The 26264-nt window shown below is 37.7% G+C and overlaps 1 protein-coding gene across 29 annotated transcripts in view; it reads left to right on the top strand.

Moving 5' to 3' along the window:
- The window catches only part of LOC5574328 (protein lap4), a 302572-nt gene that overhangs the window by 171235 nt on the left and 105073 nt on the right, over nt 1–26264 (top strand). For 24 of the 29 annotated variants that reach the window (XM_021838909.1, XM_021838924.1, XM_021838922.1 and 21 more), the window contains 6 exons: nt 6358–6554; nt 6626–7210; nt 7289–7472; nt 19477–19616; nt 19815–20210; nt 21064–21351. In XM_021838909.1, coding sequence (XP_021694601.1) covers nt 6358–6554; nt 6626–7210; nt 7289–7472; nt 19477–19616; nt 19815–20210; nt 21064–21351 — 1790 coding nt within the window. The remainder of the gene's footprint in view (nt 1–6357; nt 6555–6625; nt 7211–7288; nt 7473–19476; nt 19617–19814; nt 20211–21063; nt 21352–26264) is intronic. The other 5 variants (XM_021838925.1, XM_021838923.1, XM_021838929.1 and 2 more) reach the window with 5 other exon arrangements.

The raw sequence follows: 26264 nt of genomic DNA, 5'->3' as shown, positions 1-26264 counted from the left end.
ACACTTCTTTGAATTTGAAATTTCTTACGAACCATACGATTTACATACGAAAAATATTATCATGGGGGAGGGGGGGTTGAAAAATCCAGAAAAATTTACCGCCTTCAGAGACATGGGATCGAGTCACATCCCCGAGTTAAACACTTGTGACGTAATGGTTATAGTGACGACTTTCTTCGGAAAAGAAAAAAAAGGGCTTTACTCCTGGGGACCAACCGAGATGAACTAGCCCAGGGCAGAAATGAATGAAATTGGCAAGGTTATTTCTGGACAATTTTGTTTTGTAAGTCACGGGTTCCATTCTATCACAATGTTCTGGAGAATTTTTTCAAGGCAGACACAATTAAGGTGAAAATTTTACTCACTGATCACTAGCGAGCAGTAAATCAATTGTCACCCAACACGCAGCAACAAAGACATTGTCATCTCCTGATCTTGTTGCAACAATTTCGTTCCGCAACATCAGTTTATCATCACTTGAACAGAATATGATAATGATCGATCACCACGTGCGCAGCGATTTTCTGGGCTTCGCATTGCAATTTTCGAGAACTTTCTCCGTGTTGGTAAACATTGACACATTATCGAACAGCATCCATAAAACAAATTTGGTTTTGTGTTTAAAATAACTGATTAAGCGCGAGTTGAAAAGGTTGCAACAATGTTGCGCTCTGTGATTGTCATGACAATTTTGCTTTTGATTGTATCCTTATCCGCAGCAGTTGGGACAAACGGTTGTAAGCGAGCTTGCTTTTTTGTTTGTTTTTCATCTGTTTAGATGATAATTTGATTCACTGCTAGCGAGTGATCAGTGAGTTAAATATTCAGCACAAGCGGTTGTCTGGTTCTCTAGATTTGTGCTATTGAAAATTAAAAGTTTGGCTTTGATGCATCTTCACCTTAAAAGGCTTTTAGTTCATCGAGTTGTTCTAGACAGATTTTTTTTTTCTATCTTTATTAACGAGATTTTTAGCCCTTGGCTAGTTCATATCGGGACCAACGGCTTTACTTCCCTTCCGAAGGAAGTCGTCACTGAATTTTTTTGTGACTATCTCGGGGTTGGGATTCGATCCCAGGTCCTCGGCGTGAGAGGCGTGTGTTCTAACCACTACACCAGGTCCGCCCCCTAAAGAATTTTTAGTGACGCCATTAAAAATGTTCCTTGTGGAATTTTTGAAACATTCCATACTTATTCCTGCAATAATTCATGTAAGACTTCTAATTATTTCCTAAAAAAAAATAAAAAGAAATCAATAGGAATCCTTGAAAAAAACAATCTGGATGACCTTAGATTTAAATAAGAAAAAAATCATTAAGAATAATATCTATAGGAATCCCCTGAAAAATTTCTTGTTACTTATAGCTCTGCTGACAAGAGTTTATGATAATACTGGAGATCTCATAATACTAATATTTTTTGCAGATATCTTGCAAGATCAGTTGTGGATTCTTAACGAAATCATTCCATGTACAACTTTCGAGAAATTTATTCGAAAAGTAATATCATGACGCAATTTTATATATAAATGCTGCAATCTTAGAAAATTCAAAACAAAATTTTTTCTCATGCCAAAGCAGTAAATTTTGATTCTTTTTTCAGCCTGCCAAAGGGGCAAGGCAACAAAGCCAACCCTGCCCCCTCTGGCTACGGCTATAATTGGCAGTTTTGCTTGAAATTTCTTAAGAAAAATGTTGGAAAAAGTCCACATTTGTTTTTTGTCCCGAAATGGTTCAATAGTTTTTTTCTGTAATTCTTTATGTTTTTGGACCTTCAAGAAATTACCAACATTATTTCAAACTTTTTTCTTGCAATGGCATCAACATATTGTTCGAATGATTTTTTAAATCATCATACCTATTTTTTTTCTACAAGGAATATAAATCACCTCAAATTTCGTTAGGAGAATCACAAAACAAACATCTTGAATGTTTTCCAGAACTTAAATAAATCAACCTTAACTTAAATATCATCATATACAAAAAATCTTAGAGTTGTCTGTCGGTCAGTAACGCTTTGAAATGTTCCATTGAACACTACGACGTTTACTTTTGAGCTTTTTAATTTAAATGCTAGAACATTACAGTTATCGTTTGAAAAATAACAATAAACAATAGAAAACTACAGCTACTCAGCAGACTTTTTGCGAATTTACGCTAACATTCTTCTCTTCGAATGTTGTGGAACTTATTAAATGTTTCACTGTATAAACGACGGTTTAGGGACAACATGCCGAAAGACATAATGCCAAAGGACAAAACTTGAAATGCCAAAACGTTGAAAAGCAGTCAATTTTCAGCAGCGTTTTGGATTTTTTTTTTTGCTAGGTTTCTTTAAGCCCAAAGGTAAAGGTTAATCGCAAACCACTGAAAGGGCCTAACTGGTTTGAAGATTCGTAAAAAGGCCTATCTGCCGATGATGTTTGGATTTAACCATTTTCACAAGTTGTTGGTTTGTTTGAGGTGTTGGGGTTCATTCATAAATTTCACATAACGCCAAAAATGGTCATTTTTGACACCCACCCACCCCCTCGTAACACATTTTGTATGAATGTTTTCCGAATTTAGTATGAGCTGTAACATCTTAAAGACACCCACCCACACCCTTCAGCGTTATGAAATTCGTGAATGGGTCCTTAAACGTTATGGACCACGTAATAGACTGTAATGAATGTCGAACACAATATACAATTTTTTTATAAGAGTTTTCTAAGTAAATGGATTTGAAGTAGGATTAATCAATACTTAAATAAGTGCGGAATCAAGAAACTATATAAATAAAAATGAAATGGTGTTTGTATGTCACGAAATGGCTCGAAAACGGGTCAACAAATCGACGTTATTCTATCACTGGTGGGTTCGACAAGAGATGCGACATGTTTGTGAGTGAAAACATTGGAGAAAATCAACGCAAAAAAGGGAACTAATCGGGATGCAATACAATGTCATTTTTCAGGCGATTTTCGCATCGCCTACTTAACAGCCTGCTGCTTGGCAATACAACAGGTTTTGGTACTAGTTTTCAATATGTATTTAGCAAATATATTGAGCTTCCTCTCATAATCGTTTGATTTTGTTCAAGAAATATGCAAATCATTTCAATAATCCATAAAATTAACACATTTTGAAAGGGCCTAACTAAAACCATGTTCAATCATAGGGCCTAACTGGTTTGAACACTCGTAAAAGGGCCTATCTGCCGACGATGTTCGCTTTTAACCATTTTCACGAGTTGTTGTGTAATTTGAGATTCAAAACGTTATGGGCCACGTAATAGACTATAATGAGCGTCACACACAATAATAAAGCTAGTAAAAAAGGAAATGGTTTTAACATTGGGACAATTCATATGGTAATTGAGAATTTCTCAATGGTTACGTTTTGCAGATAGGCCCTTTTGAAATGTTTCGCTAGAAATATGTGACGAATTACGTTTGGCTCATAGTAAAATATGTATTCTTTCGGAAGAGAATCATTCAAGATGTTTTCGTTTCCTTTTTTTTACATTGAGTTCTACGGTATAAATTATAAAGCACTACGACAGCTATTCAACAGAATGTTCTAGAATTTCCGGTAACATTGTACTCTCCATTTCATAGAATGTTCTGGAACTTTTGAAATGTCTTCTTTGTGTAAGTTGCCATTTTGCATTCGAATATACATGTTCTACATGTTAAGCCAAATGGTATATTTGTCGAATGGAATTGATTTCTGGCGCAACTTTTTTTAAACATCTATGTAACAATGAGATATTCTTTCCCTTTTTGCTCTCTTTCGATTATGACAGTGCAATACTAAAGTTTTTGGGAAGTTTTTCATCATAGATCGAATTCCTTGGCTAGCGTTTCATACAAAAATATGCAAAACAGGCAATATACAGAAAAGGTTAATATGGCTCAGTTATTGATAGAAGAGAAAGTAAACAAAAACAGCCTCTAAATGTTAGGAAGGCCATTTGCGAGATTTGATAATTTGCCGAACAATTATGCTTATTGAGTTCATGTCAAACGACTGTGAAGCTCTTATTTAGCTAATGCCCTAAATTTCGACAAAATCTATATCGTAATACGCGAATTTCGAACTTCTGATTTACTTTGTTGATCAAATGATGTTTATGGTTATGTTTCTTCGGAAAATTCCTCCTGAAGGTGACACGGCGATAACGACAAAATTAACTGGCATAAACACGTCGTAAACTTTCGGTCCCCAACGGGACTAAATACGTTTTCATAACTATCGCTATGTCTATCCCGTCCGTTGTGTCTGCCCGTCCGTACGCCAAGGGAATGCCAAATGTGTAGCCACTGCCATCCAAGAAATGCCGCTTATTATCAGAACGACGCAATCAGTCACGCCAAGCAATGCGCGAAGCGTTTGTCATTCGATGCTCCCTGCGATTCCAAGTTCATCTACCTACCTATACACGAAACAATCAACTCTCCTCGACAACGAGGACGCTATCGTCCCATCAAAAGTATCGAATCGTGTTATGCCTTCCCTATAGACTCTGACACAGAACGCAACACGCTTCGATTGGATACCCGAGTAGAGGAGAGTATCAAATAAATACAAAATTGTACCTATAAGTAGATAAAACCCCTAATTTAGTACTATAGAGTCTGGTACACGACACTGCAGACGGCCTTACTGTTGAGGTCGAAATACGCGTATCTGTCAAAGGATACAAACTCTAGTGGAATTAAATTGTATAGTACTAAATTAGGGTTTTCATCTACTTACAAAATTGTAGCACACAATTGAGGTAGAGGTAAATTACATGAAATTTCTTATTATTTTGTTTCACATAACAATTAAAATAACTAAAAATAATAACTAAAAGTTGATACTGTACTTAGATGATATTGGCAAATTAACCTTTACAATACTAGAATAATAATTAAAAAAGCCAAAATAGTAACTCCATTCTTCCACTTGATTAAAAGACCTTACAACTAGAGATTATCTCCTTTCTCGCTCTCTTTCGATTATAATAGTGCAATACATAAGCTCTTGAGAAGTTTTTCACTATAGATCAAATTACAATGTCCTTGGCTTGTTTCATAAAAAAAAACTCCACAGAAGAGGTTAATGTGGCTCAATTCTCGAAAACTTATTCCTATAGACTCAAGTCAAAAAATTATACAAACTTACTTTATCGATCCTACGCGTTTCGCATACGAAATTCTACACGTTTCACTCTGAACCAACTCGATTTTTTACTTTTAGAACGTTTAATTTTCGGATTTACAAAACGACGAAAGTAAGATTTTCAACTTTCGTCGATTTTACACTGGTAGAAAAACGTCGCAAGTAACTGAATAAAACGGCTTATCATTTTGTCATAGAATTCTTGTGTGAAATAATAGGAAATCCATAGTTTTTGAACGCGAGCTCATTGTATGCAAAATTTAAGAAATGTACACATCGAAACAATGTTATAAAGGTGATTCATTTTAAAACAGTTTTAGAAGACAGGTTGTGATTCTTCTGAATTAATTTTCTCGAAACCGTATAAAAGTTACTTACGTCGATTTGAAAAAGTAATCGAGAATTATTGATTAAAGAGAAAGTAAACCGAAAAAAGCCTCTCAATGTCAGATAGGTCCTTTTGGAAATTTCACGAGATTCGTTATTGTTTTATCATTCTTCTGTTATTCACCTCTGCTCGGGTATCGACTGGCCTCCCTCGCGTGCGACTTGACGACGGGTTGACGAATGTCGAAAATATGTGGTTTATTTTCGCTCCCGGAGAAGAGTGCGGGAACTCTGGCTGCTATCGAGTAACAACAATAAACGATTTTAGTCAAAATATTTGGCTATCTTCCGCACGCGTTTAACGATCGAGGCGGGAATACCTACCCCGCTAGCCCGGCGATGCGTGGGTTACGTTTCGCTTCGTCCATGCTTGAATGCATGTGCCACTGCCGTGGTGCGTCTGTCTGGAACTTGACGGTGGTATATATTTTGCTTTCCACGGCCTTGCACTTCATGCGTGGAGGCGGATGGTTGATGCTGTAAAAATATCGGATTATACGTTAGACTGGTTCAAATCACCAGAACTTGTATTAATCTCTGAAAACAAAAAATCATATTTCCCATACTCATGGACCAGTCTAAGCAAGAAAAATATCACCAAAACGATCAATACTGAAAAACGATTCTTTCCAAATGTTTTATTTTCACCACGTAAAGACGGTCAAGAATTTCACAGTCAGTGGACCACCGCACCTCCTCTCCTAGGAACACATTGCCATATGACAGCCCGCTTCCTCTCCATGGCCTATTTCTCCAAACGACATTAAACTCCTGTTTGCATCGGAAATTTAATTGCACCTTTCTCATTTATTCCTACTTGCACAGATGCCCTGGACGCCTTCACCGAGCTCAAGGAGGAACGGCTAGAGATCCACATCGAGCGCACATCCGCCGGGCTGGGACTGAGCATAGCGGGTGGCAAGGGCTCGACGCCGTTCAAAGGCGACGACGAGGGCATTTTCATATCCCGTGTCACCGAGGGTGGTCCGGCCGATCTGGCCGGACTGAAGGTGGGCGATAAGGTATGTCCCGAAGCTGATTGACGTCATTTTTCCCTACTATAACATTGCCCCACTCCCCAATTTGTTTGCAGGTACTTAAAGTGAACGGTGTCTCGGTGGAGGATGCAGACCACTACGACGCAGTGGAGGTGCTAAAAGCCTGCGGTTCCGTTCTGGTGCTGTTCATATCCCGGGAGGTGACCCGCCTAATTGGTCATCCGGTGTTTGACGAGAGTGGTTCGGTTGCACAGATCAATGTAGTCGAACAGCAGGCGGCGACACCCCAGCAGCAAAAAATGATTCCTCCCCCGATTGCAGTGGCCGTTGAGCAACCGCTCATGGAAGGCATAGCAGGTGGGGGAGGAGGAGGCGGAGGCGGCGGTGGGGAAGCATTACATTCCTCGTACAATACGGTCGGGTTGCCGAACGGGAATGCCGGTACACCGATGCCGACGACGGTGGGCTTGCTGAACGGAAATGAAATTACCCATAAGGTTATTCTGCACACGACCCTCATCCGGGACCAGATCGGACAGGGGCTCGGGTTCAGTATAGCCGGCGGGAAGGGACACGCCCCGTTCAAGGACGGCTCGGAAGGAATTTACATCTCGCGGCTAACGGAGGGAGGGGTTGCCCACAAGGACGGGAAGATCCTGGTGGGCGACCGGGTGCTAGCGGTAAGTCATTATGATGTACAGCATTGTTCATGGGCAAGAATTTCAATAACGTGGGGAAAATTTTCCAATTTTGAACAGATTAACGGTGTCGATATCACCAACGCCCACCACGACTATGCGGTGCAACTTTTGACGGATCATCAGCGGTTCGTGCGGTTGGTGGTGCAACGGGAGGTAAAGGGCCCACTGGAACCGCCGACCAGTCCCAGGAGCCCGATGCTGAAAAGTTTGAACCCGAGCGGGTACATGGCCAACCGACCAGGTAAGTAAAATTTATATCTTTATATTATATATTTTTATTTATACATTTACAATTTTGGATGAAATTTCATTAATCGAAACTTAAAATTAAATTTAAGCGCACATTACTGGACTTTTGTCATTGTTGAATAAGGCATCTGCTTCCTTTATAAAACATTTTTGCAAATTTATCACAAAACTGACAAGCTTTATAAATTTCACAGAAATTGCTCTAGAAAAATGATCAGGAGGAGGAACCCTAAGGGCTCTCATTGATGATTCTCTAAAGTTTCCCGTTGGGGATCTTGAAAGTATCTACAAATCTTCCAAAATGTATCCTTTATTTTTTTTCTGAAATTTTTAAAGAGTCTGTACGGATTCTGGAAATTTCGTGAGATATCATTCCACAATTAATGTAAAAAAAGAAAATATTTCGGCTCTGTTATGCCGTACGGCGCCCGAGCCTGATAAGTATAAAAAAACGAGAGAGGTAAAAAATCATTCCAAAATGATATTGAGAGTTATCTTCAAATTGCTTTGAGATTCTTCCATACCTTCCTTTTGAATATTGAAAACAAAGTATTCGACACATTTCTCCGCAATTTCTTGAAGTTTTAGTCTTGAGCTTCTTCTATGATTTTTTTTTTACCAGGGTTCGATCAAAGATTATGTTAATTTAATATACTTTTCTTAGAATGAAGGGTGTCCGGTTATTTTGTCGAACGCCGTTCTACCGAATGCCGTTTGGCCGAACGCCATTTGACCGAATGCCTTCTGGATGAACGGGTCGTTTGGCCGAATTACGAACAAAAACATCAATTTGCCTCAGCGCTGAATGTGGCCCAATAACTAATGAATTCGTTGATTTGAAGAATGTGATGGAACGTCATGTCTGTCACTATATAAATCCTCCAAGAGAACGATAAAATTGGCCCGTTAATTCAGGACAAGACTCTAAGCCGATGATTAATTCGCATCTGGGCTATCAACGGTGTGCTAGGGTTTCAAGTGTCTTTAATGATTTCATCAGAAATTTTTTCTTCTTTCAAACATAGGCTATTCTTTCGAGTTATACTGGTTTCATCATTGTCGGCAATAATTTAGCTTATACACTCCCGAGCATAAGTTTGGGTTCACCTCATAAAAACATACAAAATTGTTCAGTCCATATCTTTATTACTTAAAGTTGTGACATTTTTCAAAAAAAATTCTGAAAAAACATAGCTAATTTCCTCAGCATTGCATCGACCAAAAGTTTAAAACAAGGTGTCATTTAAATCGTAATCGTATATTCTTTGAAGGGCTTCTGAAAACTATTCAAAACCAATGAAACAGTCATTCAAGTCATCGTGCAAAAGTTTGGGTTCACCTGGACTTACTTTAAACACAAAACAACTGTGAAATCTCAAACCAATCATGTACGCGCCATTATTTGCGTTTGAACAAGCTATGAATTATTAAAAATCGGTTGAAAAATGGCAGATATACAGACAAACGATTATTTGCATGACATTTGCTTAAATTTTCTAAAAGATTTTTCCTTCTTTTGTTCATAGGATGTTCTTTTAAGATTGGTGTTTTTCATAGTTATTGGAATTGATGATTTTAATACCTTCATAAAGTGTCCTAATAAAAAATATTAATTCAGCACGGGTGTTAAATTAGGTGAGATGTCATTCTCCTCTAAGTTTAAGATAGCAACGTGTGAAGTGCGCTATTGCTTGCGTATAGCGACTCGGCGAACACTTACGTAAAAGAAGCTCACTCTTTGTCCGTTGTCAAAAGGAAGAAGCCAAAACTTGTGGTTGCTTGAACTATGAAATATTTCATTTAGTATGATTCGAGGGAACTAAGCAACCCGATCCAGCAGAAGTACTATTACTGTTGGCAGAGAAGTGAATAATTGCTTACATGTAGAATGTTCTTCTTTCAGCAGTAAGCGTTTCACGAAAGAACTAATTATTTGAATATCAACGATGATTTATCCTTCTTTCAAACATAAGCTGAATCAGTTCTTTGAAATTCATAACAAATGTATGCTGACTGTAGTTCAATACTGTTTTTAATTTCGGCCGAACGGCATTCAGCCAAATGGCGTTCGGCCAAATGACCCGGAACCTCTATTCTTTATTCTATTTCTTTATTCATAGATTCTTATAGAAAAGGTGCAGAGCACAGGTGAGATTCACAATTAATTTATGAAGACTTCATAAATTCAATAAATTGATCGTTGTTTAGTCAAGACTGAACCAAGTGCTTTTTTTAACGATTTCAGTAAACGTACTCCAAGTACCGTAAAATGGGGTGTTAAGGGATGAAAAAAAAATTCTACCTAAATTTCGAGCTACTTCTAGTATGTCAATAATTGAACATAATACAGTCCTACCATTCTCCCGACGTGTATATCAAAAGCCATTTACAATGAAGATGATCCTATGGCAGATTTCTGAGATAATCATAAAAATGTGTGATTTTTGACGAAAATGCAAAATGGGGTGTTAAGGAATTTGAACTTTGTAAATAAAACTATATTTTGCCAACAGCAAAAAAAAAAAAAAAATATTTTGGTCAATATCGATGATGTGTTCAATCTAAAGATTATATTACTTCAATATAATTCAAATTGGAACTCCTGCAAACGTTAATCGTTTTAATTTACCTACTAAATCTCTCATACATATTGATTCTTTTTTCAACCAAGCTATAAGTGTATCGCACAATTGTCTTGAAAGGATTTGTATACTTATATGCAGTATTCGTATCTTAGAATAGTGCAGAGCACCTTGTCATGGCTTGTCAAAAGAAGAATAATTTCAACGAGCTTTCAGTTTGAATAGAGTAAGTGTCCAATTTGCCTTTTCAATAAAGCATCACACCAAATAACGGATTTGCATGTAACACCCAATGGCATAATCGGAAAAAAAATCAACGAAAAGTTTCCAATATAAAGCGGAAATCGCACACACTATACTACAATGTGCTACAATGTACTCAATGCTTGACAACACTTAACACATGACCACGAGTAAAAGTTTTCCAAAAAGAGATCGGAAATAACCTTATATTATTATTGTTTATCTAGGACGTAGGTAGTTTTTAAAAAAATCAATGGCTCCAAAACCATCTCATATAAGATAACCATTCCTATTTCCAAACTTTTCACCAATGCGATGGAACAACTTTTGAAAATACTATCATGAAAACCTCATATTTAGATTAATCAGTTTTTATCTTTTAGGTTATGGCCTTCAGTCTATTATGCTCAAAACGGATTTTAAGTTTTCATCCGACGTTTCGGACATGAACACTTACAATCCGGCAACACTTACGATAGGCAAACAGTTTCAACACTAAATAAATCGCACTCGCTCTCCCGCGTGTGTAGTTAACATGAGATGGATGGATATCGGTTATGAGAGGGGTCCGCGTGGTCTGTAGGGATTTGAATTCTAAACTTGTAACCAACTCAGTTATGTGGTCACCAAGTGGCTCGGTAGCTTAGTTGGTAAAGCGCTCGTCTAGCATACAAGAGTCCTGGGTTCAAATCCCAGCCGAGCACGTGGATTTTTTTCATAATTTCACCCATAATTTGTCCATCTTTACCACGCGTAATGAGTTAATTAACTTACAATCCGTTTTTGAGCATAATAGAGTGAAAGCCATAACCTAGAACAAAACTATCACAATCATATCCCCAATTCAGTTTTAATTTACATTTTCCTAACAATTTTACCATTTTGAGATAAGTCTTTTCTGGTGATATTCAGTGACTTACGAAATAGATCCCTTAACTTTCCATGCAGGTTAACTTCACGAAACAACCCAAAGCTATATTGAATTACATAACGGCATAAAACAAATGAGTTTAGTAACTTAGAAAAGTTAGAATAGATAATCCCTTAACACCCCAGTTATTTTCAAAACGAGACTTATAAAAGTTTCTCAAAATCGAAACCCAGATATAATTTTGAGAAGTTTTTGTCTGCACTATGATCTCAATTGAATGTATTTTTCTTCTACGTTACTCGCGAATTTTTCTTAAATATATTTCATGGTTTTGTAGATGAATGTATTTAGCCCATAAAATTCGAACAAAAATGTTTTGAAAAGTTTTCAATATCTAGCAACCACAATACTTCATATTATTAGATAGCTCCTATTACATGATGCAGCTCACAATCCTCCGAACAAATTGAGCATTTCAGATGATTTATATATCGATTTTCCACGTTTCTGTGATTTGTTACACTTGACTGAGAAGTTCAATCCCTTAAAACCCCACGAGTCCTTAACACCCCATTTTACGGTACACGTAACAACAAAAATATTCACATTTTTGTCGTAATACTTTAACTTATCTAATCGACGAATCATCTGTATCAAAATTGCATAAAACATATCAGATTTTTTTGGGTTTTTGATTGATCTTTACAATACCAAAATATCATATACTCCAGTCTGTCTGAGCTGCTTGTGTACCACTACGGCTATATTTGTCTCATAAACTTAGCATTATTATATATGTAAATCCGTAACCATTTCTGTTTGCCCAAATTAGAAAAATTGGATAATATAATGAAGTGGCATCATTCGAAACCTGTTCGGGACCTGTTCTAATATTGCTCCGGGAAATCCTCCAAAAGTTCTCTTAGGAAATTCTCCAATGGTTACTTCAAGTATTACTCCCGATGTATCTCCAGAAATTTCTTCAGAGACAATTTTTTCAAGGATTTTCACTAGAGATTCATCCGAGATAATCTACTCTACAGTAATCTCTACAGCGATTTATCCGGAGTTTCCACTAAAGATATCATCAGTGAATCCTCCAGGAATTCCTCTAGGAAGAACTTTTGATCACTATGGTTTTAGGACCAGCCCCGAGTGCGCTCCAGGAAAAAATATCTTTCATCCAAAGCTAAAAGAACGAAAATTAGTTCAAAAATTGATTTTTGAGAGCGTTTCAAAGTCATGGGTCATTGTTGACCCTTAATGCATAAAGTGTCACTTTTTCTTAATGTATAAGGAAGGTTAAGCCAACCAGAAATTTATTCAGCACTGCAAGGATGGCTTCTGGAATTTATTGCAGGGTTCTATTCAGGAATTATCCTGGGAATCATGCATTTGAAAGTTGTTTGTTATAATAATGAGAACACACAGTACTTACACATTGAAAATGCTACTGATCCCGAGTAACGTCTGATGGTTCCCTTTGTAAGTTCAACTATTCTTGCAATAACGGAGTAGCAACTGCGGGTGGTCAATCATGCCCATGCTCGTGTTCATGTTGAATAAGACTTCTTGGGGCCTTCCTTAGCCGAGTGGTTAGAGTCCGCGGCTACAAAGCAAAACCATGCTGAAGGTGACTGGGTTCGATTCCCGATCGGTCCAGGATCTTTTCGTAATGGGCATTTCCTTGACTTCCCTGGGCATAGAATATAATCGTACCTGCCACACGATATACGAATGCGAAAATGGGAACTTTGGCATAGAAAGCTCTCAGTTAATAACTGTGGAAGTGCTCATTTAACACTAAGCTGAGAAGCAGGCTCTGTCCCAATGGGGATGTTAATGCCAAGAAGAAGAAGAAGAAGACTTCTTCTTCCAACCTCTCCAATGACTTATCAGTTCCGTTCCAGACTCTGAAGATCAATCGATGTTGAAAAAAACTAACTAGGGGAAAAGAATTAATTTCCGACCTACATACAAGCATCCTGTGCAAATTTTCGGATTTTCATACAAACCAGGCCAAAATCGTATGAATGGGTCGGAAACTAATACTGGATCGAAAATTAGTGCTTTCCCCTATTTGTTCTTAGCACCGTTCAGATATTCTCCGTAGTACTGCTCCCACCTTTCAATCACTTTTGTTTGGTTAATCTTCCTCCTTTGGTGATATTTAAATTTATCGAATTCGGATCAAAATACCCATGAAAAGTAAGAAATCGCATCCCCGAGTGTTGCGACACATCAGCGAAGCCAACAATGCAATGTAAAGAAAAGGCAGCCTCAGTACGTCATCGTACATCGCATTCCTTAACACATAAATTGAGGTTCCACCGCGGTAATGCGACCGCTTTTCTGACCCTACTCTGTGCCATAAGGAAAGAGCGGTTTGTTTCATATCAAGACTAAAAATATCTCTTTAAATTATTCATAGATGTCAATTGTTGAAAATATGACTTACAATTGCACTGAATAGCAACGCAAAAAGCGCAAGTGGCGGAGTCTGTTTGCAACATATTTATGTTTTAGTGGAAATACTTGAGAGCAAAAAAAAAATGAAAAATAAAATTTATACGAGTATCGAACTTCCGACCTGATGATCGTAAATATGCTCTACTATTCACTACTTCACTAGCTCTACGAACGATTACTTGGCCAATGCACCATAAAAGCTACCTAATAGATTCTACCCCATTATCCCGAATGCCATTACTCCAACGCCATTACCCCGAATTCCAAAACCCCGAACGACCCATCACCCCGAATTCCAATGTCATGGGAAAATGTCATCAATATCATCATGTCAAGATATTTGTAAATTCGGTGAAATAGCATTCGGGGTGATGGCATTCAGGAAAATGGGGTAGCATGCAATGAAGTTATGTTGCGGATGCTTTGAATGAAAGTAATTTGAAACATAACAATAAAATTGGCATTTTGTAAGAAGTTCATTTGAAAAGTTACTGTACACACCAAATTTTTAATGTTGTTAACCAGCAAATTTCTGCTGATTTTTTTTTGTGCTGTAAATTCAGCAATCGATCCAGCAAAATAATATTTGCTGGATCTTTCAGCAAATCAAATTTTCGTCAAGATGACGGCTGGTTTGCTGATCATCCAGCAATATGTATTTGAATTTACTGTTTAATCAGTACTTGATTATTTGTTATTCTAGTGAGATTCCTTGCTGCTTTCCAGCAATTTCGGGTCACCAGCACCTGGCTGGTGTGAAGTTTAGGTATTGTTCATTTCAGTATCATTGTTATGGAAATAACATAAAATGCAATTGCGAAACATGCCATAAGGATTTATTTAACAAAACCAAACATCAAAACCATGTTTCTGCGCCAGTGGGTTAAGGGATTGGACCTATAGGTGGAGGCAAAGTACCGTCTGCCGTTCCGGTATTATTGCTATCCTAGAAATAAACATTTAAGTAATTCTACAATACTTAGGGGAACATGGTCCAATTCGGACCTAGTAACAGTTTTTTGGCCATATCTTTTCAGCACGATGTTTATGTTTCTTGAAAGCCTGATTTAGCGCACGCACTTTTATCTCAGAGAGTTTTGTGGTGTCTCTTACCAGGACATGACTAGATATGTTTGAACAAAATTCTCCAAAAGGTCCGAATAGGACCAACCCTGTTCTAATTCGGACCCCCATGTTCTAATTCGGGACACCCTATATTTTATCGTTTTTTGCTATGGTAGTTATAAAATATAACTGCGATTTCTTCGGTATCAAAGCTTGTTGAACTTCTTCTATAAGCGCAAGCATAAAAAATAACTCAAAATAACGTGAAAAATTACTATTTAGTTGGAGTCAGAAATAGCTCAAGTAGAATGTGAATTTCATAATAAAAAAACATGGGTGAAATCCGAAACTGATTCAAAATTGAGTTCAGTGAACTTTCCCTTACTTGATTTTAAACTGACCGTCGTGTATGGAAGATATCGAGATAAAGAAAATATATATTTCTAATTTTAGAGCTTTTTGTTGTTTTGACAAAATACATTAGAAAAAGTCATTTTTGCTTAGAATATAGTAACAATTCAACATATTGAATCATGGTATGAAAATATCGAGTTTAAAAGGTGAACTTGTTCTGGAAACTAAAAGAGACAGCATCGAGTATCGAGATTTCAAGTTGGAGAAGTATCGACACACATTTTAAAGTCAAAGACGCTATGTTAAAGGGATTATAAAATAAAGGCAAACTTCAAAAATTTTATGATCAAAACACATTATATCGGGTAAGGGAAAGTTCTCGTCAGCACTCGTGAATGTTTTTTTTTTGTATCGTATTGTCAAACAAATTTGAAAAGGTATTAATAGAGATGCTTTTGAAGTAACTGGATTATTGGTTCTTGTTTATGGTGATTTACAGCATTTCTTAGATTTTTTGGAAGACGTTTACTTAAACGCAACAGAAACAAAGCGACCATCGATCAATATTACGACTTTTGTGATTTTCTGGCAAGTCGATAAGATTTTCACGGGCTGGGCTTATGAAATAGACTGACTGCTTGTTGAAAAACAAGAGGTCCGTATTGAACCATATCAAAAAATCCGGATTGGACCAGCACACATTTTGAGATGTTCAAACTAGTTGAGCACTAACGCTGCATAGACATATCAAAACCATATGGTCAGATGAAAGCTTAGGCTTGGAAGATTCGATTAGAAAATAACATAGAAAGATTGGAAAATTATTGTCAATTACTGAAGCTTGGAAATAATGCTAACGTACTGCACACTAGAGCACTTCAAAACAACAAACTAATATAAAAATCAAACGAATTAACTGAAAGGCGTCAAATGTACTGTGTTAGATCCTAGCCAGACGGTGGGTAGAGAAATGTTACACACGATCTTTACAGTAGCGCCAATATTGAGAAATGCTTGGTGGTTCGAATTAGAACAGGGTCCGAATCGGCCCAGCTTTCCCTAGTATTTTAGTGAATATAGTACATACCAAATACGGTAATCCAAATGTTATAAAAATGTGCTGGTTGATTAAATTTTCCTTTAAAACTCCATGCCAGTTAGGCCGAGTGGGTCAGTTTTTTTCTCGTTTTAAGTTTATCGGTTGACAAGTAAAACTGTTTGCTGGTTTTCAGCAAATAAAACAATTGCTGATTCAAGTTCAGTAATCATGTTTGCTGGTTTACGGCAAAATTTCAAATCGATTGCTGGCCATCAATCATCTGTCATGTAAATTACTGAAAATCATGGTATTGACAAGTATCCAGCACGCTGAATTCCAGTAAACAATTTCATAAGTGCTGAATATCAGTAAAATGGTGTATTGCAGAATTGGTTTCAACAAACGAAATTGCTAGAAGATAGATCGCAAATTTGGTGTGTATACATCTTGATAAACTTGATTTCAATGCTGTTTGAAGAGAACATTTGTAGCAAATCTCGTCGTTTCAATAATCTTGAACGTCAAGCGTGGGGTAACATGTAAGTTCATTGGAACGGTAGTGAAACTTTATGAGCTTTTGATATTAATATGCAACGGAACTAGAACTAGGTAAGTTACAGATGCGTTTATTGAAACATCTCTGAAACCATTTTTGGAAAGCATCTATTTGAAAGATGTTTCGCGTGCTGCTTGGGATATAGTAGAACCCTTTCATCAAAATAGCTTTTTAGTAACCCACAGACCACAAATTCGCAATACTAGCCACTACGAGCTGAATCTTCTTATTGATAGAAGGCAGAATGTTATCGAGATGTAGAATATATTTAAGTATCGAGAGAGAAATTAGTCAGTCGGCTGTATTATTCTTTAATAGGTCTATCCAAGTTGTGATCCAGTTTGTAATCTTCCTTAGAAAAAGCACTCTTGTGGTGCCTTGAGTCCTTGGCAGTGCCATTGTTGGCAGGAGGTAGATTTTTTCCACAGTTTGAGTTGAATGTCTGCTGACCTTGTAAGAAGATCATCCATTTCGTTTCCTAAACCTCCACAGTATCAAGAGATCCACGTGAAAACCTTGTCAAAAGTTACGTTCTGGAAGAAGAACTGCAGAATCAGTCAGCCTAAGATCGAAATATCCGGGATGCCTTCGGCCACCCCTATCCCTATGCCACATCCAGCGCGGACAAGGAATTCATCAGAGTAACAAAGAGCTAATTGGAATAAGAAATTTGTCGAAGCTTTGAGACTGATCATCACAAAGCAGCAGCAGCAGAGGCGCTACAAGATGCGAGTTTGTTAGATTTTTTTGACCTCAGGACGCTTTACAAAAAAAATCCAACAAACTTACATCTTTTGTCACCTTAACCCTCTAATACCCAAATTTTTTATTTTCGATCTAAATATCATTTTTAGGGGCCCATATAGCCGTAGCGGTAAACGCGCAGCTATTCAGCATGACCATGCTGAGGGTCGTGGGTTCGAATCCCACTGGTCGAGGATCTTTTCGTAAAGGAAATTTTCTCGATTCCCAGGGCATAGAGTATCTTCGTACCTGCCACACGATATACACATGCAAAAATGGTCAATCGGCAAAGAAAGCTCTCAGTTAATAACTGTGGAAGTGCTCATAAGAACACTAATCTGAGGAGCAGGCTTTGTCCCAGTTGGGACGTAACGCCAGAAAGAAGAAGAAGATCATTTTTAGTTATATAAAATCGTTCTAAACACGTTTTGGGCAATGGTTTGTTTTTATTCGCAAATCTATGAATTTTGTTTTTTGATTTTTATAATTTTTATTTTTGAACATCCCTTTCCTTTTTAATTTTTTCTTGAAGTCTCTTCTTGTTACTGATTTTTGGCAATTATAAAAATTCATGTTTTAACGTTATTCAAAAAAATAATAAATTTTAATATTTTTCTGGAAATATTTTTGTTTTCCGTGTAATGAACGGAAACACAGGATTGAAATTATTATACCATCAGGCTCTTCTTCTGTGATAGGTTGATAGTAGAAAAATATAAAAGGTACAATTTTTCATATTACACGTTAAATGAACCCCAGGCAACAATTTTCAAAAATACAAACAAGTTTCAAAAATCATAAAAAACTTTTCTTATATGCGTGTTATGAGTTAAGGTTTAAGCCAAAAATAAAATCATTTTGATATCCGAGCTACGAAAAAAATACACAAAATTCCAAAGTGTACCCCGTCTAAAGGCGGAGTTGAGTATTAGAGCGGCGACCTTGGAAACTTCTTAAGGTGAAGATGAATCGAAGCCCAACCTCAAATTTTCAAGAGCACAAATCTAGAAAACCGAACACCCGATTGAGCTGGAAATTTAATCGATTGGTCACCACCAGCTAGTGATCAATCGATTATGTTTTCAGCTTAAACGGATGTTTGGTTCTACAGATTTATGCTCTTGAAAATTCAAGGTTTGGCTTCGATTCATCTTCACCTTAAAATGCTTGTAGATCTTCAAAGCTACTTCAAATCATTTTTATTATTATTATTATCTTTATTAAGGAGATTTTCAGCCCTATGGCTGGTTCATCTCCGCCCCACTTCAAATCATTTTGGTGTCTTCTGTGCGATTATTCTTGATTGCCCAAGGCACGATTGCGCAGCAGACACCAAAACGAAGTAACTGCGACGATCTACATGCGTTTTTCAAGATCGTCGGCGCGAGAATTTTTCGGTCACGCATAATATAGTTCTTTCAATCATTGTTTTTCAACACAGCAGGTCAGGGAAATCGATCGAAACATTGTTGGAACGCGGATGAAAGTATGTGCGCTTCTAGTTTTTTTTCCCAGCTAGTAGGAAATCGTTGTTGACTTAAACCTTTTTTATAGAGATCTAAATGTGTAACTTTTCCGACACTGGTTAGGTTTCTAAAATGTGGATATCTGACTTCATCGGGACTGGCTGATCTATCATTGCTCCGGGTAAGACCGAGAGAAAGTTTCCTGAAAACGATCGATGATGTGGAATAAAAAAAATGATGGAAGTTTTGACAGAGCTCAAAATGTGAGTTTCATAGTTTTTGACGGCGAAGAGGCTAGCAAAACATTGCCAAGTTTTTGGCATCGGGATCAGAAACAGCATTTCCCTATCGTATGAAGAGTGAAAAGAGTAGTTTATTGCTTTCTATTCAGATAAACTTTTCCACTTGCCTTGGCATCACCAATGATGCTCCGGTATTTTATGTGGAGCTAGCAATAATTATCTAGGGTACAGTGTCTCAGGATGGTCACAGAGTTTCAGCTTCAAGAATATTCAGCCTTTCATTTTTAGCCTTATGTTAAAAGCTACTTGATCGAAATCAAATCATTCCTTTCGAATCCTCATGCAACCTTTTCTCACTTTTCCAGCATATTCCGGCTACCGTCGTTCGATCGACGAGTCCACCACGGAAGCTCATCAACCTGCAGCAACAGGTGAAGTCCCGTCCCAGCATCATCCCGCCTCCGCTCAACCCGAAGCGCAACAGCAAACCACCGTGACCCACAAGGTAAATGGCAATACCTTCAATTACCTCTCACGGCACATTTTTGTCAGCAATAGCATTCCCATCACTACCTGTTCACCACCCGTATCTGTTCAGCAATCATCATCATCATCTTCTTCGTCGCCATCGTCCCCTCCATCAACATCACAATTACAGCAAGACTCATTTGCACATTCGTCATCACATTTATCGCAACAACAGCAGTCGCACACTCACCACACCCAAGTCCTCGCCCCATCGGCAAATGTGGATCAGCAACAGCTGACAAACTCTTCTTCGCAATCGCAGCAACAACCTCCCTTACCCGCCCCACGCAAAGTATTATCGCCGCAAACGTCTGTAAATAACGGCAATGGTAGTAGTTCTAACATCATGAGCAACAACAGCAACGCCATGAGCAACACAAACGGTAGTAGTAGCACTCATACCACCACCAACACAACCAACGGCATTACCAACAACAGCATCTATCAGCAATCTCCATTACCCGCACCCGCATCCACCAAGGCGCCAGCGGCGGGCGCACCTTCCACCGTAACCAATGGTACAAGCAATAACAATAGTATTGTAGCGAAGACACAAAGTGAGGACTCGCAGGTGAGTGTGTCGCTCCGTGGGTGGAAGCCCTGGCGAAGAGTGATCCCACGCCGAATCGTCCCAATGGCTATTACATGGTGACCGTCTGACGACTTGGCTTAATAATCATTACATGGCGACCGTGAAACGACTTGGTCTAATAACCTTTACATGGCTACCGTCAGACGACTTGTACTTATATCATGACATGGCTACCGACAGACGACTTGCAATAATACCCATTACATGGTGACCGTTAGACGACTTGATCTAAAAACCATTACATGGGGATCGTTAGACGACTTTAGCTAATAACCATTATATGGCGACCGTTGGACGACTCAGTCTGGGATCACTCTGAAGGGCAATCGGCCATCGTTCAGTGGTTTTGTCATTCTATGCGTTTAGAGTTTGTGTTTTAATCAACAGAATGCTCCCCTTTGTTTTGCACGATGCATTGCTGATATTCCAATAACCAAACTCGTGTTTATTAATCCATTACTTGCTCGAGACGTTAGATTTTGTATTAATGACCTAACACATTATTTCATTGTGTCCTTTTTCTCTTTTTTCTTTCTCCCTGTCATTGTTTTTCATGATTGTTTTTTTCTTTATGATTTTTATCGCCACGTGTTTATGAATGTATCCTGCTCCCTTCCGTTCCTTCAAACCGAAATTCAACCATCCCGAACCCCGTTTGTGTGTTTGTGCGTCCCGGTATTGGCTATATCCTGTGTACCTGCGAGCGCTCTAAAACCCTCCCTCACAAAAAAATGCGAACACGCACTCACCCGAAAATGAAACACGCACACATAAAATCCATCTATCGGATGCGTCGCGAAATAATCGTTCGGAACTGCGGAAACGAATGCAGGTAGCGCTCCGGCCCATGACCAGTGCCGATTTCCAGGCCATGATCCCGTCGCATTTCATCAGCGGAGGAGCAGGAGGCCGCCAGGTGGTTCAGGTGGACAAGGGGGCGGCGCCCCACCAGGACACGGTGACGGTCACGGTGCAGAAGGCCGTCCCCGATATGCCCATGCTGCCGCCGGCGCCGACCGAACTCGGAACCGTCACCGAGACCATCACAAAGTCGACCTTCACTGAGACGGTAATGACTAGGGTTACTGACAATCGGTTATTGGAACCACTAATCAGTGAGGTGAATACCGTTTACTGTTTTACTGCCCCCATTTTATTTCACAAGCGCACACACCCACACTTTTGCTCTATTTCTCTTACTCGCGCGCTACCCCCTTCGCAACTTGTGTTGCGGGGAGGGGCGAGGGCGGTTCTCGCCGGGTAATTTTGCAAAATGATAACCATCGAAAATGGGTACCACACGTTCTGTCTCTCGCCTTTGACTATAGACATGTATCTCTAGCTAGAAATGGATCTCTTTCACAAAAGTAGCTTTCGCGGATTGTTGTTTTCACACATTTCACTTTTTTTATGTTTCCTTTGGAGCTTTATTTGTGTAACAATTATTGCATTTCCGTCAAAATTTACTGTCTTTGTGTTCATGTTTTGTTTGTTTCCTGTTACTTTTTTCGTTGATATATTTTGTTATTAGACTCTGTTATCAATTTATTCGTTTCTTTATTATTTCACATTTATACAGTCAAACATACTCTATGGTGTGTGGTTTCAGTATAAACCGTTTGTATTCTTAGAATGTATAATTTAGGATAAGTGATGGGATCAGAAGCCAAAAGGGTGTAAGTAATCAAGATCTCAACATTTTCTAATTTCATTACAATATTCGATTGTCTCTTCAATCACCTAGATAAAGAGATAACGAAATATTGGACAAAAAAATCATTGCGAATCTATCCGCCATAAAATAAGTTTATACTATGATTCAAAATTCAAAATCTTGGTATGGCGAGTTGATTGTATTAGAACTATAATATCTAAAACTACAAACTACACAAATTCAATCAAAATGTCACTTACATCCCATTTTGCATCTAAACCCTACAACAAATAGACAATGTAGAATTATTAAGGCACAGTGTGAATTTCGAAACTCATGCTCATGCAATATTTATTCTTAGCTTAGCTTAGACTGACTACACATATCAATTGTTGCTATTCCGTGATTGACCGAAGTCAGTGAAAATGCACAAAGAATCAACTAGAAGATCGGCTGGGATTGGCCATAATCTTCTTCAGTGTGCATAATTCAGTGCCTCTATTTATACATGGTCTATAACGGCGCCGGCCACGTCCTTGCAGTCAGGTGGGATTGGGGGAAGGAATGTTAGTGTGTAACCTTTGCTATTTGGAGACCGTGTTTGCCTCTGCATCTCCACAAAGGTTACTGGAAGGGATGTTTGTTAATGGGGAGGATCGTTGGGTCACAGGATTCACTTTGATAAGCGATTAGACCATGATAAATAATTATTGGTGAGATATAAACATGCTTATATGTTAATATAATATTTTCATTTGTAGAGAAAAATTATGCCGACACTTGACGTGACGAACCTTTCAAAGTTTGTTGAATAAAGTGAACCTTTCGCAAGCCTACCCTCGAAGTGTCGAACCATTCAAAGTTTTTTTTTAAATACAAAAATAAAAGGAAAAAGGTGTTTTGAAAAAAAAAAAAATTAGACATAAATAATTTATGAATCAGAGTTTATGTCGACACTCACAGTGACGAACCTTTCATAGTTTGTTGAAAAATCATATTTACGTCTCACTGTTGTAACGATTAAAGGTGCAGTCATACATATTTTATAGATTAGAAATAGTAGCATGAAACGAGCTCACCAATTGACCCGTCATCCTTGAGCAGCAACAATCCACTTTCAGCTTCACTCATTTGCTCGGCTATATAAAAGCACTCAGAGAAAAAAACGCGCGACCCGAGAGGGAAAACAAGTGACGACTGCTCGGGCTTTCTTGAGGCACTGCCCAGGAGCAAGCGTCTACGTCGAAAGTTCAAAAGGAACTAATCGAACGCGGCACTTTTTTACTTTACTCGAACGACGCGCGACATGTTTGATCCTGCCCTCATCGCCGGTCCCCGCAGGAGCAAGCGTCAAGGTCGAAGGATCAAACACAATTAACTCTCATGGTCATGCAATATTTATTCTGTAGAATAAATATTTTTAACCCTTCAGTCGTCGCGCGGTTTGCCACCGTTCGAACCACCACGCTAAAGCTGTGTACGATAAGCGAAGTTCTTTCACCACTGTTGTACAAAATACAACAGCGCGACGACTGAAGTGTTAACGCTTGATCGTTGAATCATAAATATTGCATATCCACACTGAACCAAAATATCATCATCTATTCGTAAGACAATACGATCACATCAACCCTCTAATACAAACCCCAACCTTTAGGTAAGAAATTTTTTTATATATTTTCTAAGCTCGATAATGATTTTTTTTTTTTTGCATATTAGGATAATTTTATATGACTTTTTAAACATTTATTTTTGAATGTTGAAAAAATGTATTCCATACAAATGCCAGGGCCTAATTATTTAAAAAAAATCGCAAATTTCATATTTTTCTACAATCAACCTATAACCCTCTAATACCCAACCCCGCCTTTAGACGGGGTACACTTTGGAATTTTGTGTATTTTTTCGTAGCTCGGAAATCAATACCGTAAAATGGGGCGAATAGAAACACTTTCCGACATGTTTGAATGTGTACAACTTAAACCGTGTGGATAAAATCCAATTTTATTAGTCTTAAATATGGGTCGCGTCTTCCTTTGCTAAGACCCCAATCGCTGTTAAAAAATAAAAATTATATTGTACAAAGATTTATGAAAATGTTGTATGTTTCTATTCACCCCGCAATGGGGCGAATAGAAACATTGTTCAGTAAATATCAATACTTTTTTATTTAAATGGGAAAATAAACACATTTTTAACTGCATCTTGAAGAAACATCAACATGTATTTACCTAGTGAAAAAAAAAATTTAAAATTTTGAAACCAAGTTCAATTTTAGATCATTTTTGAAATCAGCCAAAATGGCGGATGTTTTAAGCTATCAAAAATGATTGAGATTTCAATATTTTCTTCTAAAATTTTTAATGAGAAATGTAGCAAAATTTTTAATTTGAAAATAGTTTAGCGATACTCTGTTGTTATTGAACTAATGGAAAAAATATATTTCAGTAGGTTTCTAAAGTTTAGCATTGCATAATAGTCGCATTTTTAACTAAAGGTCGCTTTGTTTCTATTCGCCCCACTTTTTCTATTCGCCCCGTTTTACGGTATGATTTTATTTTTGGCTTAAATCTTGACTCAACACGCATATGAGAAAAGTTTTTATGACTTTTGAACCTTTTTTTTATTTTTGAAAATTGTTTGAAAAATTGTATTCTTACATAACCTACAAATGCCTGGGGTTTATTTAACGTGTAATATAAAAAATCGTACCTTTTATATTTTTCTACTTTAACCTATAACAGAAGAAGAGCTTGGTGATATTAAAATAATTTCAAACCTGTTTTTCCGTTAATTGCACGGAAAATAAAAATATTTTTAGAAAAATATTTTAAATTTATTATTTTTAAAAGTACCGTAAAAACTTGAATTTTTATTATTGCCAAGTTAGGGATTTTCATGTAACGAATTAGTTTTTAAAAACTAAACTACACAAGATTTATTCACACACAGGTTACTTATGGAACTACCTACTATTACAGCTTGACCAAGAAAGAGAGTGAGCCACGCTGCTGGCTCACTTTTATTTGCTAATTATGCTTACCTAGCGCATTCTTAGCGCCCTAACACCTGATTGGCTTGCCGCGTGTTATGATTCTACTCGATGCGCGCCAATTGCTCCTATTCGTCAATTCACGTAGCAGGATTTTCCTAACGCCAAAAATCAGTTACTAGAAGGGGCTTTAAGAAAAAATAAAAAAGAGTAGGGATGTTCAAAAATGAAAATCATAAAAATCAAAAAACAAAATTCATAGTTTAGCGAATAAAAGAAATCATTGCCCATAACGTGTTTAGAACGATTTTAGATAACTAAAAATGATATTTAGATCGAAAATAAAAAATTGGGTATTAGAGGGATAACAGAAGACGAACTGGGCTTTGTGCAAGTATTCTTGAGACCTCAGAGATTGTTCTCCAAAGTTGTCCAAGAATGTTTTTACTGATTTCTCGAGGTAGAGCTTCAGGAATATCTCCAATGATTCCTTCAGGAATATAATCAGGAACTACTCTAGCGATCTTTTCAGAAATTTTCCTAGAGATACCTTTCACGATACTCCAAGAAATTTGGCTCTATTCAAGACCCTATTTATTCGTACTGATACATGTTGGTACAGTAGACTACATTCCGGCCACATACATCATATTGCTGATCTCAAATACATAAGTTACATTGAAGGTGCCCTGGAGGCTGGAACAATCGGAATCCCTAAACATATTTTAGCTATAAAGACAGCAACTGATAAGCTGTCCACTGAAAGCAATCTAGATTTACGGAATTGACTGGAGTAGCCATAACATATTATAAGAAACCTCGCCATTCCGTTGCGCTCGAGGAGTGACGTTCCATAAACCAGTGATAGGAGGAACGTTACAAATGTCGATAAGTGTATGTGATTTGTTTATTTGTTCATTGCATGATTTGCCCTTTAGTTTTTTTTGTTTGTTGAAAAATTCTTTTAGCAGACTGAAAATTTCCACAGAGATTGACGATTTTCCTAGTTAATATTCCCTCAGAAATTCCTTCATACACACTTAAAAAAAATACGGATTACGGTGAAATCACCGTAATCTCAACAGCTGAAGCTTCGGTGAAAAATCACCGAACAATCTGTAAAATCTTTGAACGAGATCATAAAGAAAAATAAGAAAATGGCTCAGATCGGGAATCGAACTCCCGACCTACCGATCAGGAAGTAAGCTTACTACCACTTAGCCAGCTTACACTGCTTATTAGTGGTGTGCAAAAACTGCAACAAAAGGAAACTCATGCCTGCCAGAGCGACTGTCATACGATTTCACAGAAGTTCGGTGAAAATAATGCTGTTACCGAACTGTTCGTTAGTATTTCACAGGGTTACAGTAAAATTGTTTGTTTCACG

The sequence above is a fragment of the Aedes aegypti genome, chromosome 1 (genome assembly GCF_002204515.2).
Source record: "Aedes aegypti strain LVP_AGWG chromosome 1, AaegL5.0 Primary Assembly, whole genome shotgun sequence".
Lineage (NCBI taxonomy): Eukaryota > Metazoa > Arthropoda > Insecta > Diptera > Culicidae > Aedes > Aedes aegypti.
Note: the sequence above shows the minus strand (reverse complement) of the source record. Positions and strands in the feature narration are given on the sequence as shown.